Genomic DNA, 19,749 nt, shown 5'->3' with positions numbered 1-19,749 from the left:
TGTATTGGATCAAGCCAATCTACAACCAAAAACATGTCAAGTGCCAAGAAACATTGTTATACCAAAAATTATAAGATAAGAGATCTAGAAATAACTCTACTCAATGCAACCTCCCCCCCCCCCCCAAGGAGAATTACCAAGCATCACATCGAAATGATTAAATATGCTCTAAATACACTGGACTGATGCAAATCTACATCAATTACTTTGCACAAGGTCGAACCATTACCCCAAGCATATCTTTGAGGTACTCCAAGGTGTCTTTAGCCAATGGTTTTAGTGAATATATGTGCTACCTTCTCTTTTCTACTCACGTATTCTAGTCTTATTTCTTTCTCAATAACCTTCTCTCTCAAGAAATGATACTTAATTGCAATATACTTAGTCTTAGAATATAAAACTGGATTCTTGGACATGTTAATTGTACTCATATTGTCACAATGCATGATACTAGGTTCAGCGAATGTAATACCAAAATCCTTTAGCGTCTATTGCATCCACATTATCTGATTACAATTATTTGTTGTTGCTACATATTTTGATTCTTCTGTAGATTGAGAAATGTGTTCTTGCTTCTTGCTCAACCAAGATAGTAACCTTCCTCCAAGGAAAAAACGTTTCACCAATTGTGTTTTTTCGTCATCCACATTTTCTTCCCAATCAACATCAGTATATGCATAAAATGAGAAATCATTAGATCTATCATGCCATGAACCAAATTTCAATGTTCCTATGTGTTTCCTTAAGATCTGCTTGATACCCAACTACAAGTCCAACTACACTAGCAATTGTAGGAGTCAAATACTGTAGTATACCAATTTCTAATCTATATCGTGTTTACATAGTAGTGGGTGAATCATCATTGTTGATCAACTTACATCTTGTAACCATAGGTGTTCCGACTCGTTTGCAATTTTCCAAGCCAAACCTTGCTTAAACCTCTTTAAGATACTTAGTTTGAGATATAGAGATATCATCCTTTGTTTGAGTTATTTGCAATCCCAAAAAGTACTTCATTTCACCAATCATAGACATCTCAAATTCACTTTTCATTTTGTCAAAAAATGTATTGCTTACCTCCTCATTACCTCCAAAAATGATATCATCTACAAATACCTCAATAACTAGTAAACCATTTGAATTGATTCTTAAATATAAGTTACTATTTGCATTGCCCTTCTTGAAACTCAAACTCAACAAGTGTTTATCCAACCTTGCATACCAAGCTCTAAGGGCCCGTTTGGTTGCAAGCATAAGAATTGGGAATTAGAATTGGGAATGGGAATGGAGAATGGGGAATGGGAATGGGCAATGGCAATTCTAGTTGTGTTTGGTTCACTTGGAATTTGATGCGGAATATATTAATCCCATGTTTGGTTTGGTTGTACAAAACTAGAATTGAAATAAGATTAAGTTTATATTTTTTTTGAATCGGTCCCCTGCTATCAATTTTCCTTAACTAATGGCTACCTTCACCGTAACAAATATCCATTACTTGTTCTTCAGAAGGCCCTTCTCCATCTCAAACCCATCCAGTGTGAGTGGCATGAGTTTTTCCTGTCACCGAAGGCAAGCACTTGAACTATGGGTGTCTCTTCCCCGACTAGCAGCGATCTAAACCATGAGCATGATTGCAGTCATGGGAGTTTCCGCTCAAATTTGGGTTATAATAACACCCACAAGTCCTTAGACCCAACAATTGTAATTCAGGGCAATAACATTGCATTGCATTTAACAGATTTTATGCTAAATCAATCGCTCTGTGGTTAGAAATAAGCACTGAAGGGAGTATAAAGTCAGAATGCTAAAGACATACCATACAATCAACTCACACACTGATTTGAAACTCAAGAACATAGTCTGTGTTATGGAAAAGACCCATTGTAATAATGGGTCTTGATGGTATCAGAATACCAACCATCTCGTGTCCCTAATGCTAAAATCGAAAGCACATTTTCCAAATGCCACGAACAATAATCATGAGACTTATACGGTGGGTAATTTATTGATGATCCAAATCAAATCTCTGAAGGGCATGGTTCATGATTACAATCCAAACCTTGAGTGTGACCGCAGGTTTAAATGATGCCAAGATTCCTGAAACATCACCGAGCCTACCACACTCCCCTATGTGCACTCATCAACAATCCAAACCTTGAGCATGATTGCTGGTTTAAATGATGCCAAGATTCCTAAAACATCATCGAGCCTACCACACTCCCCTATTGACACGCTCATCAACAATCCTAACCCTATGCAAGTCGTGAGCGGATGCCAAAACAATTTTTCCCTTACACGAGTAACCATGGATCTCAAAAAACAATATAATTTAGAAAAATCAGATTGGGAATAGGAATGGCCTATTCCAATAACAGGTATTTTTTGGCATAGACATATGCTCATTTTAGAGGCAAAATGGGAATATGTCTTCCTATTCTCAATTCCGATTTGGCGCACCAAACTGAGAATACAAAACATATTCTAATTTTCTCTTCCTATTCCAGTTGTATTCCAGCAACCAAACGGGCCCTAAGTGCTTTCTTCAATTCATATAATGATTTCTTCAATTCATATAATGCTTTCTTCAATTTGCATACAATGTCTTCTTGTTCTGTCAAAGGAATTCCATTAGGTTGCTCAATGTATACTTCCTCTTCAAGTTCTCCATTCAAGAAAGTTGATATAACATCCATCTGATATACTCTGAAATTTTTGTTAAATGCATTAGCCAAAAAGAATCTTACTACCTCCATTCTAGCTACTCGAGCAAAAGTTTCTTCAAAGTCTATACCTTCCTCTTGTGAATAGCCTTTACATACTAGTCTTGTTTTGTTCCTTGCCACTTCTCCTTGTTCATTCATTTTGTTCCTGAATACCGATTTTGTTCTTATAACATTCTTGTCTTTAGGCTAGGAACCGATTCCCATGTATTGTTTTTCTCAATCTACTCAAGCTCTTCTTTCGTAGCATTAATATAAGATTCATCTTTGCATGCTTTGTCAATACTCTCAGATTCAATCTATGAAATCAAACAAATTTCATTTCTTACCTTTCTTCTTGTCAATACTCCTCTACTTGAATAACCAATAATCTGATCATCGCAGTAAGTTCTTGCAACATACTTAGGTGTTCTTTGTTCTTCTCTAGGTTCTTCAATCTAAACTTGAATTCCATCATCAATCTCCAAAACTAATGCCTGCTCTGCATTCTGATTTTGAATTGTTCTCTGATTTGTACTTACCTTATTAGAATCATACTCAAAAGTTCTCTCTCCTACCTGAAATCAGTCATCAATTCTGACATTTTAACTTTCAACAACTCTCTTTAGTCTCAAGTTATAACAAGCCTTACTCTTAATTGAGTATTCAAGGAATATACCTTCATCACTTCTAGGACTGAATTTCCCTATTTCATCTTTTCTTTTGATATAACATTTGCTTCCAAAAATTCTGAAATACTTAACAATAGGTGTACCAAACCACAGTTCATGAAGTGTTTTACCTATTCCTTGCCTGATCTAAACTCTGTTCATGGTGTATACTGCAGCATTAATAGCTTCTCTCCACTGTACATGTGATACCTTACCCTCAAGTTACATTGCTCTTGTTGCTTCACTAACTGTTTTGTTTCTTCTTTCTGCTATACCATTCTACTATGGTGTTTTAGGTATTGAAGTTTGCTTGCAGTTTCCATGATCCTCACAAAACACATTGAACTGATTAGAGAAGTAAATTGTCCACCTCTATCAGATCTTAATATTTTATCCTCGTACCTGATTCATTCTCAACTTTTGCTTTAAATATCTTTAACTTATCAAATGCTTCTGACTTTTCTCTCAAGAAGGCAACCCATATCATCCTAGTGAAATCGTCAATGAAAAGAATAAAGCACCTTCCACCATAGAATGCTTTGTGTCTTTGTAGGTCAACATAAATCTATGTGAACAATCTCCAATTTTCTAAAATAGTAAAAGTTTTGCTCTGAAATGTACTCTTTTTTTGTTTTGCCATCACACATTCCTTACATCATGTTAGAATTACTCACCTTCACTATATTATCAAAATTTATATGACAAACTTGTATGCTATAACCAAATGTCATCGAATTTTGCAACAAGACAACTTATCTCAATAGGATTCAACTGAAATACATTACCTTTGGTCCTTGTTCCTATGACAATTTCATTACCAAGCTTATCCCTAATTGAACATTGTTTATTAGTGAATTGTGAATGATAACCTTTGTCAACAAGTTGTCCAACACTTAACAAGTTATGCTTCTCCATCAGCAAAACATACATCTTTAGTTTAGTCTTATCATCAAGAGTTATAGATCCTTTCCCTTTTATAGGACTAGGTGCATTGTTACCAACTCTAACATCTCCATCATAGCTCTTGAATGGAACAATCTTATCATTGTCACCTCTCATGCGATGTTAGTATCCACTATCTATAATTCATTCTGTTTTCTTTTTCACAACAAGTGAAATAAGTGTTTTTTTTTTTCCTTAAAGGGACTTTCCTCTTTAATAGAAACAAATCCTATATCATCTTCGTCACCACTATCTCTGAAATTGATATCTTTGACCTCAATCTCTTCATCAGTGACATATAGACATTCTTTAGGAATCTTTGATTTGTAGGGTCTAGGTTTCACCTTAGATTCTCTTGTAGGACATCTCACAGTAAAATGACCAATCTTCCTACAATGCCAACAAACAAAAGGTGCCTTGTTTTTTAATATTCACTTACCCTTAGGTTCTCTTCTTGCAATTAGAGAAAGAAATTCATCTTTCTTTCTTTTTCTTGTAGTTCTTCCCAATAATCATCATAATCTCCAAGATTTCTGTTAATGGTGCTTGCACTTTTGGTTAGTGTTCTCTTGTCTTTATATGCACTAGTCCTAAAAGCAGAGTCAATTCTAGGAAAAACATCTTTCAATCTTCCAGTTTCAAAAGCTTGTAATTTATTAATCAATATTTCCCTATTAGAACCTTTAATAAGACGAATAATTTCTTCAATTGCATTTCCTTGTTGTCAAAATCTTCTAGAAAAACTTCATCTTTTGTTATGGTTCCTCCTAATCTTTTTAGCCTTATTGTAACTCCACTAATCCTCTGCACATATGCTTTAATAATTTCATCTTCTTGCATTCTAGCATTTTCTAGCTTAGTTTTCCAATTTTGCAACTTTGCCTTCTTTGTTAAATCATCTCCTTCATATAACTTTTCTCACTGAATCCAAATATCATATGCTAGGTCAAGTTTCTGTACCTCGATATAATCTGATTCAAATAGGGTGCTAATCAATGCCTCCCTTGCAATCATGTTATGCTGGAATATCTTTTTCTCCTCATTTGTGCTTGAAGATAGCTCATTCTCTGCTTTGACCTAAACTTGAGTCTTTGTAACCAATCAGAAGTCAATTCCCATACAAATCAAATGTTTTTACATCTTGTTCTTCCAACTGTCATAGTTATCACCATCAAATTTAGGACTCTCCTTCTTGTAAATCATAGACCTCCTCAAGCTATTAATCATTCTTGTCAAAGAGAACTTGATGCTCTAATACCTACTATTAAGAAGTTAAGTTCGCACACAACTAAGAGGTGGGGGATAAATCAGTTGTGATCAAATATAATTAAAACCAAACTTATAAATCAGATCCCAACAATTAAAACATGATGCACAACAACAAGAAACCATACACCATCAAAATGATTTGTTGACTAGGGAAACCCTTGATTAGAGGGGAAACCCTGGTGGGGATGGTACCCTTACAATAAAATACCATCTATAAGTTCCTTGTGAAAGGATGTGATCCTATTAAGAGTCGTATACAATGCATTTAGTACAATTGTCCTTGTGCAGATCCCTATTAGGAGACCTTGAACTCTTGTTAGAAAGTTCTAACCCTGTTAAAGGTTGAAAGGAAACAAATAGACCAACTACCCATATGCTCCAGCGTGAAAGACAATCTTTTAGGATAACATATCCAAAATCATGAACAGACTGATCTGCAACTTACTTGCCAAAACAATTCCTTTAAAGCTCAACTTAATCATTCATCAGCATTGCTCTGCTTTGATCACCCAACATAAAATTTGCATCCACTAATCACATACATAACATACATGGTGATTTTCAACCAAGGAAAACATCTTTCCTTTATACATCTTTTAGTTATCAGAGATTCACTAAATGAATACTAATGAATTCTACACTTATGTAATCATATGACTGCAAGAATGTATATGTAATGTTTGTATTTCTCTGAAATTTCACTCTGTAATAACTCTAACAATCTTCAATTGTAATGGCTGAAAATATAGAGGAGACAATCGTTGATGATTGCAGATGTAATAGATAGTAATATTGCCTTGCGAATGATAGTAATAACTAAACCTAATTAACACAAAGTTTGCTAACGACCGAACCTAAACAGGGCGATATTAGAGGCAAGCCCAATAAGAATAACTTGGAAACTCATATTTGATACAAGCCCGATAATATTCTGGGCGATCATGGTAACACAAATTCGTTATTGATCTGGGCAATACAATGGATGTCATTTGATGACATTACTCTCATGTATCAATGCTCGATGTATGAGATAAAATAATCACAGCATATATACGTGTGTGTGTGTGTGTACAGCTCAATCTGGGCATGATCACAAAGTATTAAATAGCTTGTGATGTCACTATGTAAAGGAAGCCATACACATCCATATATATATATATATATATATATATATATATATATATATATATATATATATATATATATACATATGTATATGTATGTGTGAACATGTTTCATATACTAACATCGACTTTCTCAGATCCAACTGAAGCTATACTTCGACACTCCCTCTTAGCGAGGGAAGATATGATCAATTTCTCAATCTCAATAATCCCATATTCGAGTTTGCATCAACAATGCTTATACACAATTATATCATTTAGAGAATATAGACTATCTGATTTCAGACAATTTCTAGGATAAGAACATAATCTATCAAATAGTCACTCTTGATCTCAGATAACAAGTATCATGATCTTCAGCTCACTCCTAGACTAAAGTAGTCTATCATGATTCACTTATTGTCATGACTTCTGGCAAAGTACGGGACTACAAGTTGATGTAGTTTGTAATGACAATGGATCAAGAACTCAAGAAATTAACAACACAAGTAGCATCATGATTTTCAGCTCACTCCGAGACAACAACTTAATGAAGTCAATCATGATGCTTTTGTTATCATAATTACCGGCACATTTCGAGACAACTTAATGAACTCTTATGATAACAGGTCACTATAGTTAAGGTCGCCACCTTACAATAGAGACTTTACATCCAATTTAATGAAAGATCATCACCTTTCATTAATTAATAGTTGGTGAAGGTTTTCCAAATGGGGTTGCAAATAGAGTGGGTTTGACCATGGAGGGAACTCTGTAGTTAAGTGTGCTCGAGCTAGAATAGTACTGGGATGGGTGACCTCCCGAGAAGTTCCAATGCTTCACCTCTGTGAGCATCACCTAGATCCAATGAGTGCTAAGTGTTCCATTTATTCTCATGAGAGATGGATTCGTGTTGAATAACTACTCATGAAACATGGATCAATGAGTTTGATTCAAAAACTACACAATTAAACCCTGATAGCAATATCATAATTTGACTTGTTGGGGAAATTATCTCCTACTTATCAATTGATGAGCTTAAGGGGCTTTCTAATGAATGGTTCATAAGGCACAACACTTGGTGAAGGTTTTGCAAATGGGGTTACAAGTAGAGTGGGTTTAAACATGGAGGGAACTCCATAGTTAAGCCCGCTCGAGCTGGAGTAGTATTGGGATGGGTGACATTCCAGGTAGTCTCGGTGCTTCACCTTTGTGAGCATCACCTAGATGCAATGAGTGTTAAGTGTTCCATTTATTCTCATGAGAGATGGATTCATGTTGAATCACTACTCATGAAACACAGGTCAATGAGTTTGACTCAAAAACTACACAGTTAAATACTGATAGCAATATCATAATTTGACTTGCTATGGAAATTATCTCCTACTTATCAATTGATGAGCCTAAGGGGCTTTCTAATGAATGGTTCATAAGGCACGATACTTGGTGAAGGTTTTCCAAATGGGGTTGCAAGTAGAGTGGGATTAACCATGGAGGGAACTTCATAGTTAAGTGCGCTCGAGCTAGAACAAACTGGGATGGGTGACCTCTCAGGAAGTCCCGGTGCTTCACCTCTGTGAGCATCACCTAGATCCAGTGAGTGCTAAGTGTTCCATTTATTCTCATGAGAGATGGATTCGTGTTGAATCACTATTCATGAAACATGGGTCAATGAGTATGACTCAAAAACTACACAGTTAAACCCTAATAGAAATATCATGATTTAAATTTGTGTATGAGATCAATATAGGCTTCTATTCGATAAGCTTAGTTTATTGTTGTTTTTAAATTTGCAAATCTTAGTTGACTGCCAAGTCCAGATCCGAGTCATAAATCAGACAACAAGTTTCAATACTTATAAATTGGTTTGTACTTCCCAATAGGATATGTAGTGTGCAACAATTGATATTGTTGGTACTTTGAATCTATTTTTATTTTGTATTTACGGTGAAGAGCCCCAAATAGAACTTCTATTCTATTGACAAAAATATAGTCACTACCCTAACCTCTCCAAAGTCCACAAATAAATTGTCATTCCTCAAACTCAGAGAAACATTGCATAATAGTTGTAAAGTTTAAAGTCGTGATTTAACGTTAGAAGGCATGCTTTCAAAATAACTTGATCAAACAATTTCCGATACATAATCCAAAATATTGTCCATTCAATTCAACTCTTGAATAATGACTTTCTCGAAGATTAAACAGGTTCAGATTTATACAAGCTACTACAAAGTAGACCACCAATAATATGACCATAGATACAAATAGTTCCACAATCTGGACCAAGATGGCACTATCCTATTTGTAATATAAATGTAGCACAAAGATTGCTAAAACAAAATATGGAACACAAAAGATTGAATGATAAAATTGTTAGGAATACTGGTCTAGTTGGCACTTAAATATGCTAGTTATGTGTTGTACTGATGACAGGTTTTATCATTGATGTCAACATATATTCTTGAGTACATGACAGGCAGGGACTATGTACATCGCAGAGGTTTATTGAGTCAGCGAAGTTGGCACAGAACAGGTTAAGCTATGCGATCTTAGGATTATGTTCACAGATGAGCATAGATGCTACATCTATGTTCTCTTATGTTTTTGTTGAGTATTGGTTGAGTTACAGTTCATTTGGTGAAGACTGGTAGCAAACCAATGTTCAGGAAATATTGACAGAGATAGTTGCTGGTAAATTGGTTGTATCTTATCAGCCAAGTGGAATTAATGTTAGCCAGCTTGGATCGTGGGTAAAGACATGTTCATGATAGCAAGTCTTGGAGATCATTCTGGAAAGGTTGCAAGAGTAAAATGTGAGATATATTTTACTAGCACTTAATTATGTTAGTGAAACGTGATGATCCTTATTGAGGATTGAGTTAAATGTATTGGAATGTGTGGGAACCTTATTGTAATTATTGTAATGATGCTTGAGAAGGAGCGTATGCCTTAGTGTGGTCCTATGTAATCAATTGTACATTGGGGGTGCTTTAACAGGCCAACCTAAATAGTTATTTGGATAGGGTATAAAGGAAAGAATCTTTTCTTGGATGTACTATCATATCATATAACATGTAATTGTGTGGATGTGACTAGTGGATGCGAGTGTGAGAAGAGCAGAGCTTCAAAGGAACTGCATTGGTAATTGAATTGCAGTATTGGTCAGTTCAGTGCATTGGATTTGTTATCCTGAAAATCTACTCCTCGTTGTTGACTAAAGCAATTTGGATAGTGAGTTTAGTTGTCTTCCTATCAGCCTTTAACAGGGTTACAACCTTCTAACAAGGGTTTAAGGTCTCCTAACAAGGATCTGTCCTTTAACAGAGACTATTGTAATGATTGCATTGTAATTGGCTTCTAATAGAGTCACATCCTTTCACAACGAACATTTATATTACTACGCTATCTTGTGGGTACTATCCCCAGCGGGGCTTTTCCTCTGATCAAGGGTTTCCCTAGTTATCAAATCATTGTGTCACTGTGCATGATTTATCTCTTGTTATGCTTCATTAGTTTGGTCATTGAAGTTGGATTTAAGTTTAATTTGGCTACAACTGATTCACCCCCCGCCCCCCTTTCAGTTGTGTGTGTGGACTTCACTTTCTAACAAAAATGTCACTAAATAACACGGTAACATGAGCTATACAGATGAGAGGAAAAATAACCTTGTGAGTCCTGCAAGTTTTGTCCGAAATTCATTGAAGTCTTGTGAAGGGCCATCACCTGCAAGATATACTTGTAACTCCTTTTCAGCACACTGATGAAGTCTTTCTAATCCAGATTCAGCTTCACCTGAAAAAGGAGTATGGATACATTACATTATTTCAACAATTTTTTTAATACCCTTATTTCAACTCTTTTTTTAATTAGTATGAAAATAAAAAGATGAGTTTCATCATGTTTATTATATCATCAAATTTCAATTTCTGTGTAGAAAATACCTTGCAAGTATTCAAAAAATAGCCTTTTAGCTTGCTCATATTCAGGAAGGTAATAGCCATATGCATAGGTCCATTTCAAAACACGTCTACATTCAACTATCTGCAAATTACAAAAAAATAATAATAATGAATATTGCTATGATCAGCTTGCTAATGTAATATCCCTCAAAATAAAGGCCCACATTTAATTGACATACCTGGTGGAATCCTTACATATGATAGCAATATAAACCAGAAACAAAAAAGTTAAAAAAATTTGCTTAGATAGTTTTCTCAGATCAAAAATCATGAATATATTTTGTAATAACTAATTTCACTTATAAGTTGCTGTTTTTTCGAGTGATATAGCATGAAGCATTGCATCAGCTCAAATACTTCAATGGCAGAATTAGTTCAATGCATATTTTCCCAGGTTCAGTATAGTAGAACTCTAGATGATCATCTTTGAAAAAAGCATTTTAATATAGGATGAGAATTAGGTCATAGAAATCTTTAGAGAGTAATTAAAACAGTAAGTCACTCATTTAGTCATACTGCACTTTCACCTATGTTACCAGAAAAATGCGTAGTACTAGAAGAGATAAAGAATTCAACACCTAAAAAAGGATTAAGGCATGTAAGTAGAAATAATCCAGGAGTCCTATCAGCATAAAACTATGGATCAAAGAATTTACCTCTACAAGGAAAAGTACAAAATGACTAAAGCAATGACGCAAAAACAATGAATTTCTACAAAACGGAGAAAAGACAGAAAAACATGCAAGTGGAAATCAGCTAAGGAATTTTGCTCTCCAAACATCAGGTGTTGGAGCACATGGTTGCCCAATGTGTAATGTCCATCTAATTTAGACACTACTTGTTATTCCCCAATTCAATGAATAGATAACAAGCTGCTGATAACGAAGTGCTATTATATGATGCTTAATTCCAAATGCATATGCTATTTACAATTTATAATCTGATAATGATATGAGTATTAATTCCAAATGCATACACTGCTGGAAGATGGTGATAACTGCATGACAATGTATCGCAATATATGAACACTGTATCTGATATTGCAAATAAATATATGCTCAATAACCTGAAATTCTGTCTCTGATATACAATGGATTGCATGTGAATATGCAGGTCATCTGGTACAATACCAGTGTTGTTTATTGCACAGGGTGGATTATTAGAATAACATCTCCTTAGTTAAAATGATTATATTTTTAATGGTCACTTATCGTATAGATATTTTGCATAATAGATTCTTTCTTTTGTTTTGCACGTTTCTTTGTAGAAACATCTCTCATGTAATTTCTATAAGATCATTTTGTTCTTTGTTAATCTTCATCCAATAATTCAAGGCCTTGGCCGTTTACCGATCAAAAAAAATAGAAAAAAATCTTCATCCAATAATTTACCAAATTACTTCTGTCATACGGTAACAGAGCTAGGTTAAAAAAATTGAAAATTTTACAATTTCTTATTGAAATAAATAGTTTCCAATATTTTGAAAATTATTTCTTGGAGTCTAAAGTTCTTTAAATCTGCAACTTGTAAAAGTCCTTCATTTGCGATTCAGGTTTGCTTGCAGATTTCGTGGCTATATATTTGCAGATATTCAATCTTGAGAAGTTTTTGAATCTAGAGGCCCATTTTTTTCTGTTTGAGGACTTCTTCTCTACTCGCAAGACCTAGATCCATCGTTTTCTGGCTCTCATGACCATTCCTATGGTCAATTTTTTCTGCCTTCAACCTCCCACACTTTTATTCCTGTCATTGTTCCTGGCTGACAGGATCTTCATTGCATGCACAGGTTCTTGTGTTTGGTACAGCGACAGGATTCTCGCCCTTTTCTTGCTCAAACAGCTCATTCTGAGGCTGTTTTTCTCCTAGCTGACGGATCTCTATACTTCTGCAGCGCTGATTTATTTACGACTAGGGATTTTTAGCTTCGTATAAACAAAAAAGAAGGCCTGCATTTTTTCCATCTTGACCAATGACGGGATTCTCTGCAAACAGGAGGCATTCTTTTCATCCATAGCTTAGCTTCTACACCTTTCTCAGCCCACCTAATCGTTTTTTGGTCGTTTATTTTTTGCAAAGGCCAATTTTACATTTCTCATGCCTTCATTAAGGAGTTTCTTGGATAAATCTGTATTTTTGACAGACCTTCCTCACAGCTGACTAGGGTTTTTTCAAAAATACCTCAGAATTCTTTACGGATTTAAAAGTTGTTTGCAGATTGTTAATGGCCATTTTGAGGGCTTATCTGCGTTGTTTGCAGAATTTTTTAAATCTGCCTTGAGTTCCCTGCCTACTAATCTATTTTGCTGTCACAAGATTTGTAATTGTTCTCTACATCAGTCTTATTCAATACATGATTTACATGTGTTGCACATATTATTTCTCAATATTTGTGCCGCCATTTAGTCAACCACCTTTCACCTCAGTCTTTTGCAATGGCATCTCTGATCAAAATTCTTCTTGAAGGCAGTCAGAAATTCAGTTGTAGAAACTACAGTACTTGGAAGCAGTGCATGATGACAATCTTTGAATATAGATTTCTTGACCAATTTTTTTCGGCAAGACTACTCGTCCTGCAGATATAGGTGAAGAGAAAGATACATTTGATGACAAAAATCAAGAAGCAGCCATGCTCACCAAACTCTCAATTGGTGATGATCAACTTCCCCACGTTCCTTTTGGTGGCATCGCATGAAACCTCAGGTAAGAATCGTCCATTCTTCCTAAAGAATATGCTCTTCTCGATCATGAAAGATGAACACAAGTGTTCTTGCAAGATCGTCTTAACAAAATCAAGGATAAATCAGTTGGAAGCCACTGGATGCAAAATGGGAGAGGACGTGGTGGTGATCACCCTAAGGAGTCTAGCATCTTCCTATTAGTACTTTGTTGAGACTCTCAACATTGCTTCCACTTATTCTGATGTTTTGTTTTCTGATTTCTTCATAATGATTCTACAGCAAGATCGTTGGAAATAAGTAATAACAATTCAGTAGTGGTTCTAGTTCATCTTCAAACACACAAACTTTCTCAGCTAGATCCATAGGCAAATATCAGTTATCTCAGTCTTAGTAGAATTCCTTTGCTTAGTCATCAGATGATCCAAAGAAGAAAAAATATTCAATGCAACTATTACTATAAGTTTAGTCATATGAAATTGGAGTGTCCCAAACACTTAGCTGGTCAAGCCAAGCAATCTAGTTCACAACCTCAAGTGCATGTTGCAAAGCACACTGAGTAGGGTGACTCTGGCTTATATGCCTTCATGGCTAAAAGACATGCAGATCATGTAGAGTCCTCGGCCTAGTATATTGATTCGGGTACCTCCTGCGACTTCACTCATCATTGAGATCGGTTCACAGTTTTTCAATCATTCTCAAAATTAGTTATGTTTCGAGGGAAGAGTATATTGATGCCAAAAAAGACAATATACAGATTCAGTCTAGAGGAAGGAAGCTAGTTTTCCTTAATGTGTACTATGTTTCAGGAATGGAACTCAACATTCTCTACGACAATCAAATTCTGAGACATTCCCAGAAACTAGACTTCACCTTCAGTTCACATCAATATTGTATCATTGATTGAGACACTTAGTCTATTATTGCAATGGGACTTGAGGATCATGGTCTATTCAATCTTATTGACTATAGTGATTCTCAAGAGCTTGCCATGGCAGTTGATCACTCCTTTGTTAGTACACTCCGGCATCAGCAGTATGGGCACTTAAATGTGCACTATCTTCTCATTGGATTGTTGGAGATTCAAACCTAGAACCTTGGCATTTGCAAGGCATGTCATGCTAGGAAGCAACATCACACTCCATTTTTTCTATGGCGACTCCCCAAAAGCTTCTAAGGAACTACACCTGGTCCATATTGATATCTGTGGACCTATGGCTACTGCCTCTTATACTCAGTCCAAGTAAATTTTTTTTTTTATACATTTTCTTGATGATTTCAATCGTACGATGTGGGTGTATTTCCTTCATAAAAAATCAGAGATATTTGTCTTGTTTCAAAAATCCTGAGTATTTGTAGAAAAAGAGCTTGGTCAACATATTGTTACACATAGGACTGACAATGGGGAGAAATTTGATCCTCTGCCTTCTCCCATTTTTGTGAACATGGCATAAAGTGCCAACTAACAACATCCTACACCCCTAAACAAAATGGACCTCTTAAGCATAGAAACCACATGACTACCAAAATGACATGGTCTATGCTTGAACACAAGAGTGTTCCAAAGAAATTTTGGGCTGAAGTAGTCCACGCATTTGTTTATCTTCTCAACCACTTTCCTACATTGGTTGTCAAGAAGCAAACTCTGGAAGAGGTTGGACATGTTGTAAGCCCATAATTAGCTACCTCAAAGTTTTTGGCTCAATTGCTTTTCTTTTGATTCTTGATGCTAACTACACCAAGTTAGATGCCAAGAGCCAAAAAATCATGCTCACTACCTACAATGATAATCACAAAGCCTATCACCTTGTTGACATCGAGACTAATCATCCCCTCTTCTATTGTGATGTGGTCTTTGATGAGGAACGAGGTCAATTTCAGCTCTCTACTCAAGTTTTAAATTCAAAGGAATTGTCACTCCAAGCTCAAGACTTGTGTAACTATCTTCCATTAGGTCCATCAAATGGGAGGCCTTCACCTGAGAAGGCTATGGTTGTTCATGTTCCTACCTCTCCACTAGTTCCTTCTCCTACAAGTTCACCAAGATAGATAGATAGATAGATAGACACGCACACAAACCCTTACAAATCATAATAGGAAGAATGTACCTAAACACCACCCCCCCCCCCCCCCCAAAACTTGAAATAGCAACTTAGTATAAATGTAATGTTTGTATGCAAATTTCCCTATATTTATAGTCATCCAATTGTTGTCCTCCAGCTTGGCAAGAAAAAGTGTAATCCCGAAAACTCCTCCCATTGTGTCCCAAAAAACTTTGGGTAACACTAATTATTACAATAATCATTTGTCACAAATTATCATATTAGCTATGCTTAATTATTCAATGTTACAACTGCAATTGGTATGAGGATTGGCTAAGTGTGTATGCAACATGATCGTGGTAATATAATGCCTAACAATTATAGTATGAGGCAATGTAATTATGATTATATGATCATGAGGCAATGCAATTAATGATCATATGAAATGGGCATAGGAAAGAATGCAATTATGATGCTATCAATATGAATGTGCTCTAAACAATGTAAGTTGTATCTCGTGTGTCTTTATGTAAATATGCTTCTGATATGGCGTCGTCTCTAATTAGGTCGATAGATATTTGCAATGATAATTGCCAAAGCCAATTTGCTCCTTCAAACAAAGTAATATGCTTATACCATATTCTAAATTCAATAGTCAATTTCTTTGCAAATGGTACGATCTCCAACAAATATGCCTGATACATGGAAGGGGCGTGAGGGAATAGTCACCTCTCATCATCATAACAATAACAATAATAATGAAGAGACACCACTTATCACCACAATGACCATAATTGTTAAATTTGGTAGCTGCGGGAAATATCTGTGTACCTGTGATTGCATCAGCATTATATCTCAGATGTTGTTGCAATATCTAATCCTTTAATATGATGAGACTGCAAAGAGTCATTATTTATGGACAATCTTGTATATGACGAGCCACATTTTTGGAAGATCATGAAGAGTCTTCAGCATTAGCTAGTGAAGAGACCATGTGCAGATATTCAAGAGTCAAGACAATGAAATGTCGAGACAATGAAAGGTCAAGACAACGAAGGGGTCTTCACTTTGTAACAGCAAGATAATGAAGGGTCAAGGGAATTTTATACATTCTTCAGGAGGTGTCCCTATGAAAATATATTGACATCTTGTACTTGTAAATATTACTGCAGTTTGAGCTTTGTGTTGAAGCAAATTGTATTTCAGACTTATGATTTCAATAAAAAGTGATTTTATTGTGTGGCTGGGCTTTTTTTGCCCTCACGTTGGAGGGTTTCCCCAAGACAAATTGCTGTGTCTTAGTGTGCATTATTGCTTCTGCTCTGACGGTATTGTTGTTTATCTTTATTTTTAGGCAAACATTAACATCAAATCGGAGCAGGTTTATGCAGCATCAGGATCAAAGTGATAGTAGTAGTTATTACTCAAGAGATGGTTCTTGTTTTTGTTGTTTAGTTCAAGATGCATCCATTGTTATGTGGATACCTATGTATTTCCTTGTATATGGTCTTTCTTTCTGCATACCTGTGATGGTTTCACCAGCATACATACTGTGATCTTTCCAGTGTGCTTGTTGATGCATTTAGTTCCCTATCGTATGTATTGAAGGGGGGGGATTTTGTACAAGAATTTGTTGCTAACATAATCAGCAGAGTTTATGTTTGATAATTCTATTAGCAAGAGTATACCGGCGAGCATAGTTGCTGCAGTTTGTTGTGATCATTCTACAATATAATCATTCTTTTCTTGATGATAACCTTTTTCCAAGTATCATGGGTAATACTAGAGAGAAATATGATCATGTTGGATAAGCCATTCAGTAACATCACTGTTGTATGTGCTGGTCAAGGATCACAATGACATCTTAGTTTTCAGTTACAAGCATTTGTGATTGTATGACTTGTTTGATTGTTATGGTTATTAAATTCTCTAAGACATTCTTAGACAGGATATGGACACTTCTTGTTGTAGATGTTAGGTCCGCGGAACTGTCATGGATATGAGAATCAAAATTTGAAAGGGTTTTATTAATTGATCAACAATAAAGAGATAAGTATTTTTTATTATATCTTTAAATATTGATTATGAATTTTTCGTAGTTAATTCATGCAATAACATAGGAAAGAGTGAATCATGTAAGCTTCTAGCATCAATTTGTATATTTCTCTTCGAGACATACATTGAGTCTATTACTAATCTCTCTATAATGCTTCTAGGATGGACAATGAAGCGGCACCAGGATGATGACAGATTAATAAGGAACTCAAGGGAAAGCTTGATGAGCTGAAGAGGGAGGACTTTTATAAGACTCAATAAGAATCTAAGGAAGCTTGTGTGGCAGAGAGAGAGTGTTAAGTCCTTTGCAGAGGATGAACAAGCTCGTGTAGCAGTGGGAATGCAAATGCTCCTTGTTTGGTCAAACATTGGTGTCAATTAATTTACTGTGATAATCAAAACTGTGAGTATATTGTTGATGAGGAAACAATAGAATGAATAGGAAATCTTGAACAAGAGGTCCCTAAATGCCTCCAAGACAAACTTGGCTTAAACCCTTTTCTTGTACATCACAAAGAACCCTACTTCTCTTGACACATCCCAACACTCCACGAAACCCTTTTTTCTAACTCCAAGGCTCCTATATGCCTCCTACTTGATGCTCTATGCACCTAGGTCCTAATGACTCATTCCCTTTCTCAATCCTTCTCTAAATTATGTGGCAAAACATGAACTCAAAGTTTTAGACATGGATAGGCCTTAGACAAATACCATTCCTCATTTGGACTCAAATTGCAAAGGTTCCAAATCCCACTTTTCTCTATTAGTGTTTATTTCATACATTAGGCCTAATAGAGACCTAATTCTACTAGCCCTCCTAAATCACCTTTTGGCTTCATATTCATATTTGTTCCAAACACCCATGTGAACTAATTGCAGATTCTAATACCCTTTTGGGAGCGCAACAAGATTCCTATGCTTTGAACCAGGGTCCCTCCTTTGACTTGGTCAACCAAAACTAGTTCATAATATAAATAGGCCCAATAGACCTAATTGTTGCATTTACAAAGTAACTCAACTGATATGATTCATCTCCTTCAAACTTCACTTGGAAAAGTGCTCCCACAACTTGAATTCACTTAATCCACCATTTAATTGCACCTACCCATGCTCCCTTGCATTGTACACACAAATTCATCTCTCTTCTATGACCGCTCACAAGGAGATGCCTAGCTAGGGCTCAATTGTTCTCCTAACTCCAATTAATTCCCTGCATGAAACTTTTTGAAACACAAAGTGCATCCCTATACTTGTGTTTCCCAATGGCTATTGAATTGCACCAGTAAAAGCTCAAGGAAAGGGCATTTTATTACTCAAACCTTGTCAGACCTAGGGTTTCAAATCCAATCTCACAAAAATGGGAATATCTCCCTACAAACTCCACCAATTAACACCAAACCAACTTCAGAAGATAGCTAATTTGTTCATCTATGCATTCCAATGGGTTTGGGGTTATTATGAATCCGTACAAATAGATGGCAACAATCAAAATGCTAGAATTTGGAGGAAAAACAATGAACTTATCATTCATGAGAAACCTTTCAACAACATGCCAAATCAACCCAAATGTCTGTAGATAGGCCCAACTCAACTTCCCCAACCAACTTTTGAACTTCTATAACCATTGGGAGAAGTTGTCCATTGGTATTCAAAATGTTGCTAATGTTGTCACAAAATTGTCAAGCAACTTCATTGACAACTTTTACCACTGTGTGCCTTTGATTATCTATCCCAAATTATTCCTAGATGGTTAAAAACATCATAAGATCATATTTACACAATCCCTAGACCTCCATAAGACCTGTTTACCAGGTTTGACTATGAGGGCTTATATGCCTATTATATCAATGGCCTTACAAAATGGGTCTTATTACATTGCAAACCCAATCTATTGGTCTGTGAGATCGTATTCCCTCTAAGGGTTCCTAATTACATCATTCTCCTCATGGCTTACCATGAGCCTTCATGCTTTAACTTGATCTTTTTCACCAATGGTCCCTATTGAGAGGGAGTCCCAGCCTTTAGATGATCTTCTATGTGCTTTAATGAGTTCTTCTCTGTGAGGGAGAAGTTTGAGGTGCAATCCCTTGTTAATGAGTTCTCCTTTGAGAGGTTCTGAATAAATCTAGGTTCTCAAAATTATCCCAAAGTTCTGAAAAATCAGGGAATATATTGGAAAATCTTTCTTTCACTAAATATGGTGGGAAATTGTCTTCTGGAGTAGATAATCAGATTCTGGATGCACAACTGGAAAACTGGATACAAAGTATGACTGCAGGGACGAGCATACAACAAAATAACTTTTTCAATTACTTAGAAAAGTATGAGGCTAAA

The 19,749-nt window shown here is 35.8% G+C and overlaps 1 protein-coding gene across 1 annotated transcript in view; it reads right to left on the bottom strand.

Moving 5' to 3' along the window:
• The window catches only part of LOC149568259 (putative E3 ubiquitin-protein ligase ARI8), a 134,360-nt gene that overhangs the window by 10,420 nt on the left and 104,191 nt on the right, over positions 1-19,749 (bottom strand). The window contains exons 13-14 of the mRNA XM_089821246.1: positions 10,626-10,725; positions 10,350-10,476 (exon numbers count right to left, since the gene is read on the bottom strand). Of these exons, the coding sequence (XP_089677372.1) occupies positions 10,350-10,476; positions 10,626-10,725 (227 nt within the window). The remainder of the gene's footprint in view (positions 1-10,349; positions 10,477-10,625; positions 10,726-19,749) is intronic.

Source organism: Cupressus sempervirens, chromosome 3 (assembly GCF_028749045.1).
Source record: "Cupressus sempervirens isolate cs-2001-9-10 chromosome 3, ASM2874904v1, whole genome shotgun sequence".
NCBI lineage: Eukaryota > Viridiplantae > Streptophyta > Pinopsida > Cupressales > Cupressaceae > Cupressus > Cupressus sempervirens.
The sequence above is the reverse complement of the archived record's forward strand: the minus strand, read 5'-3'. Positions and strand labels throughout refer to the sequence as shown.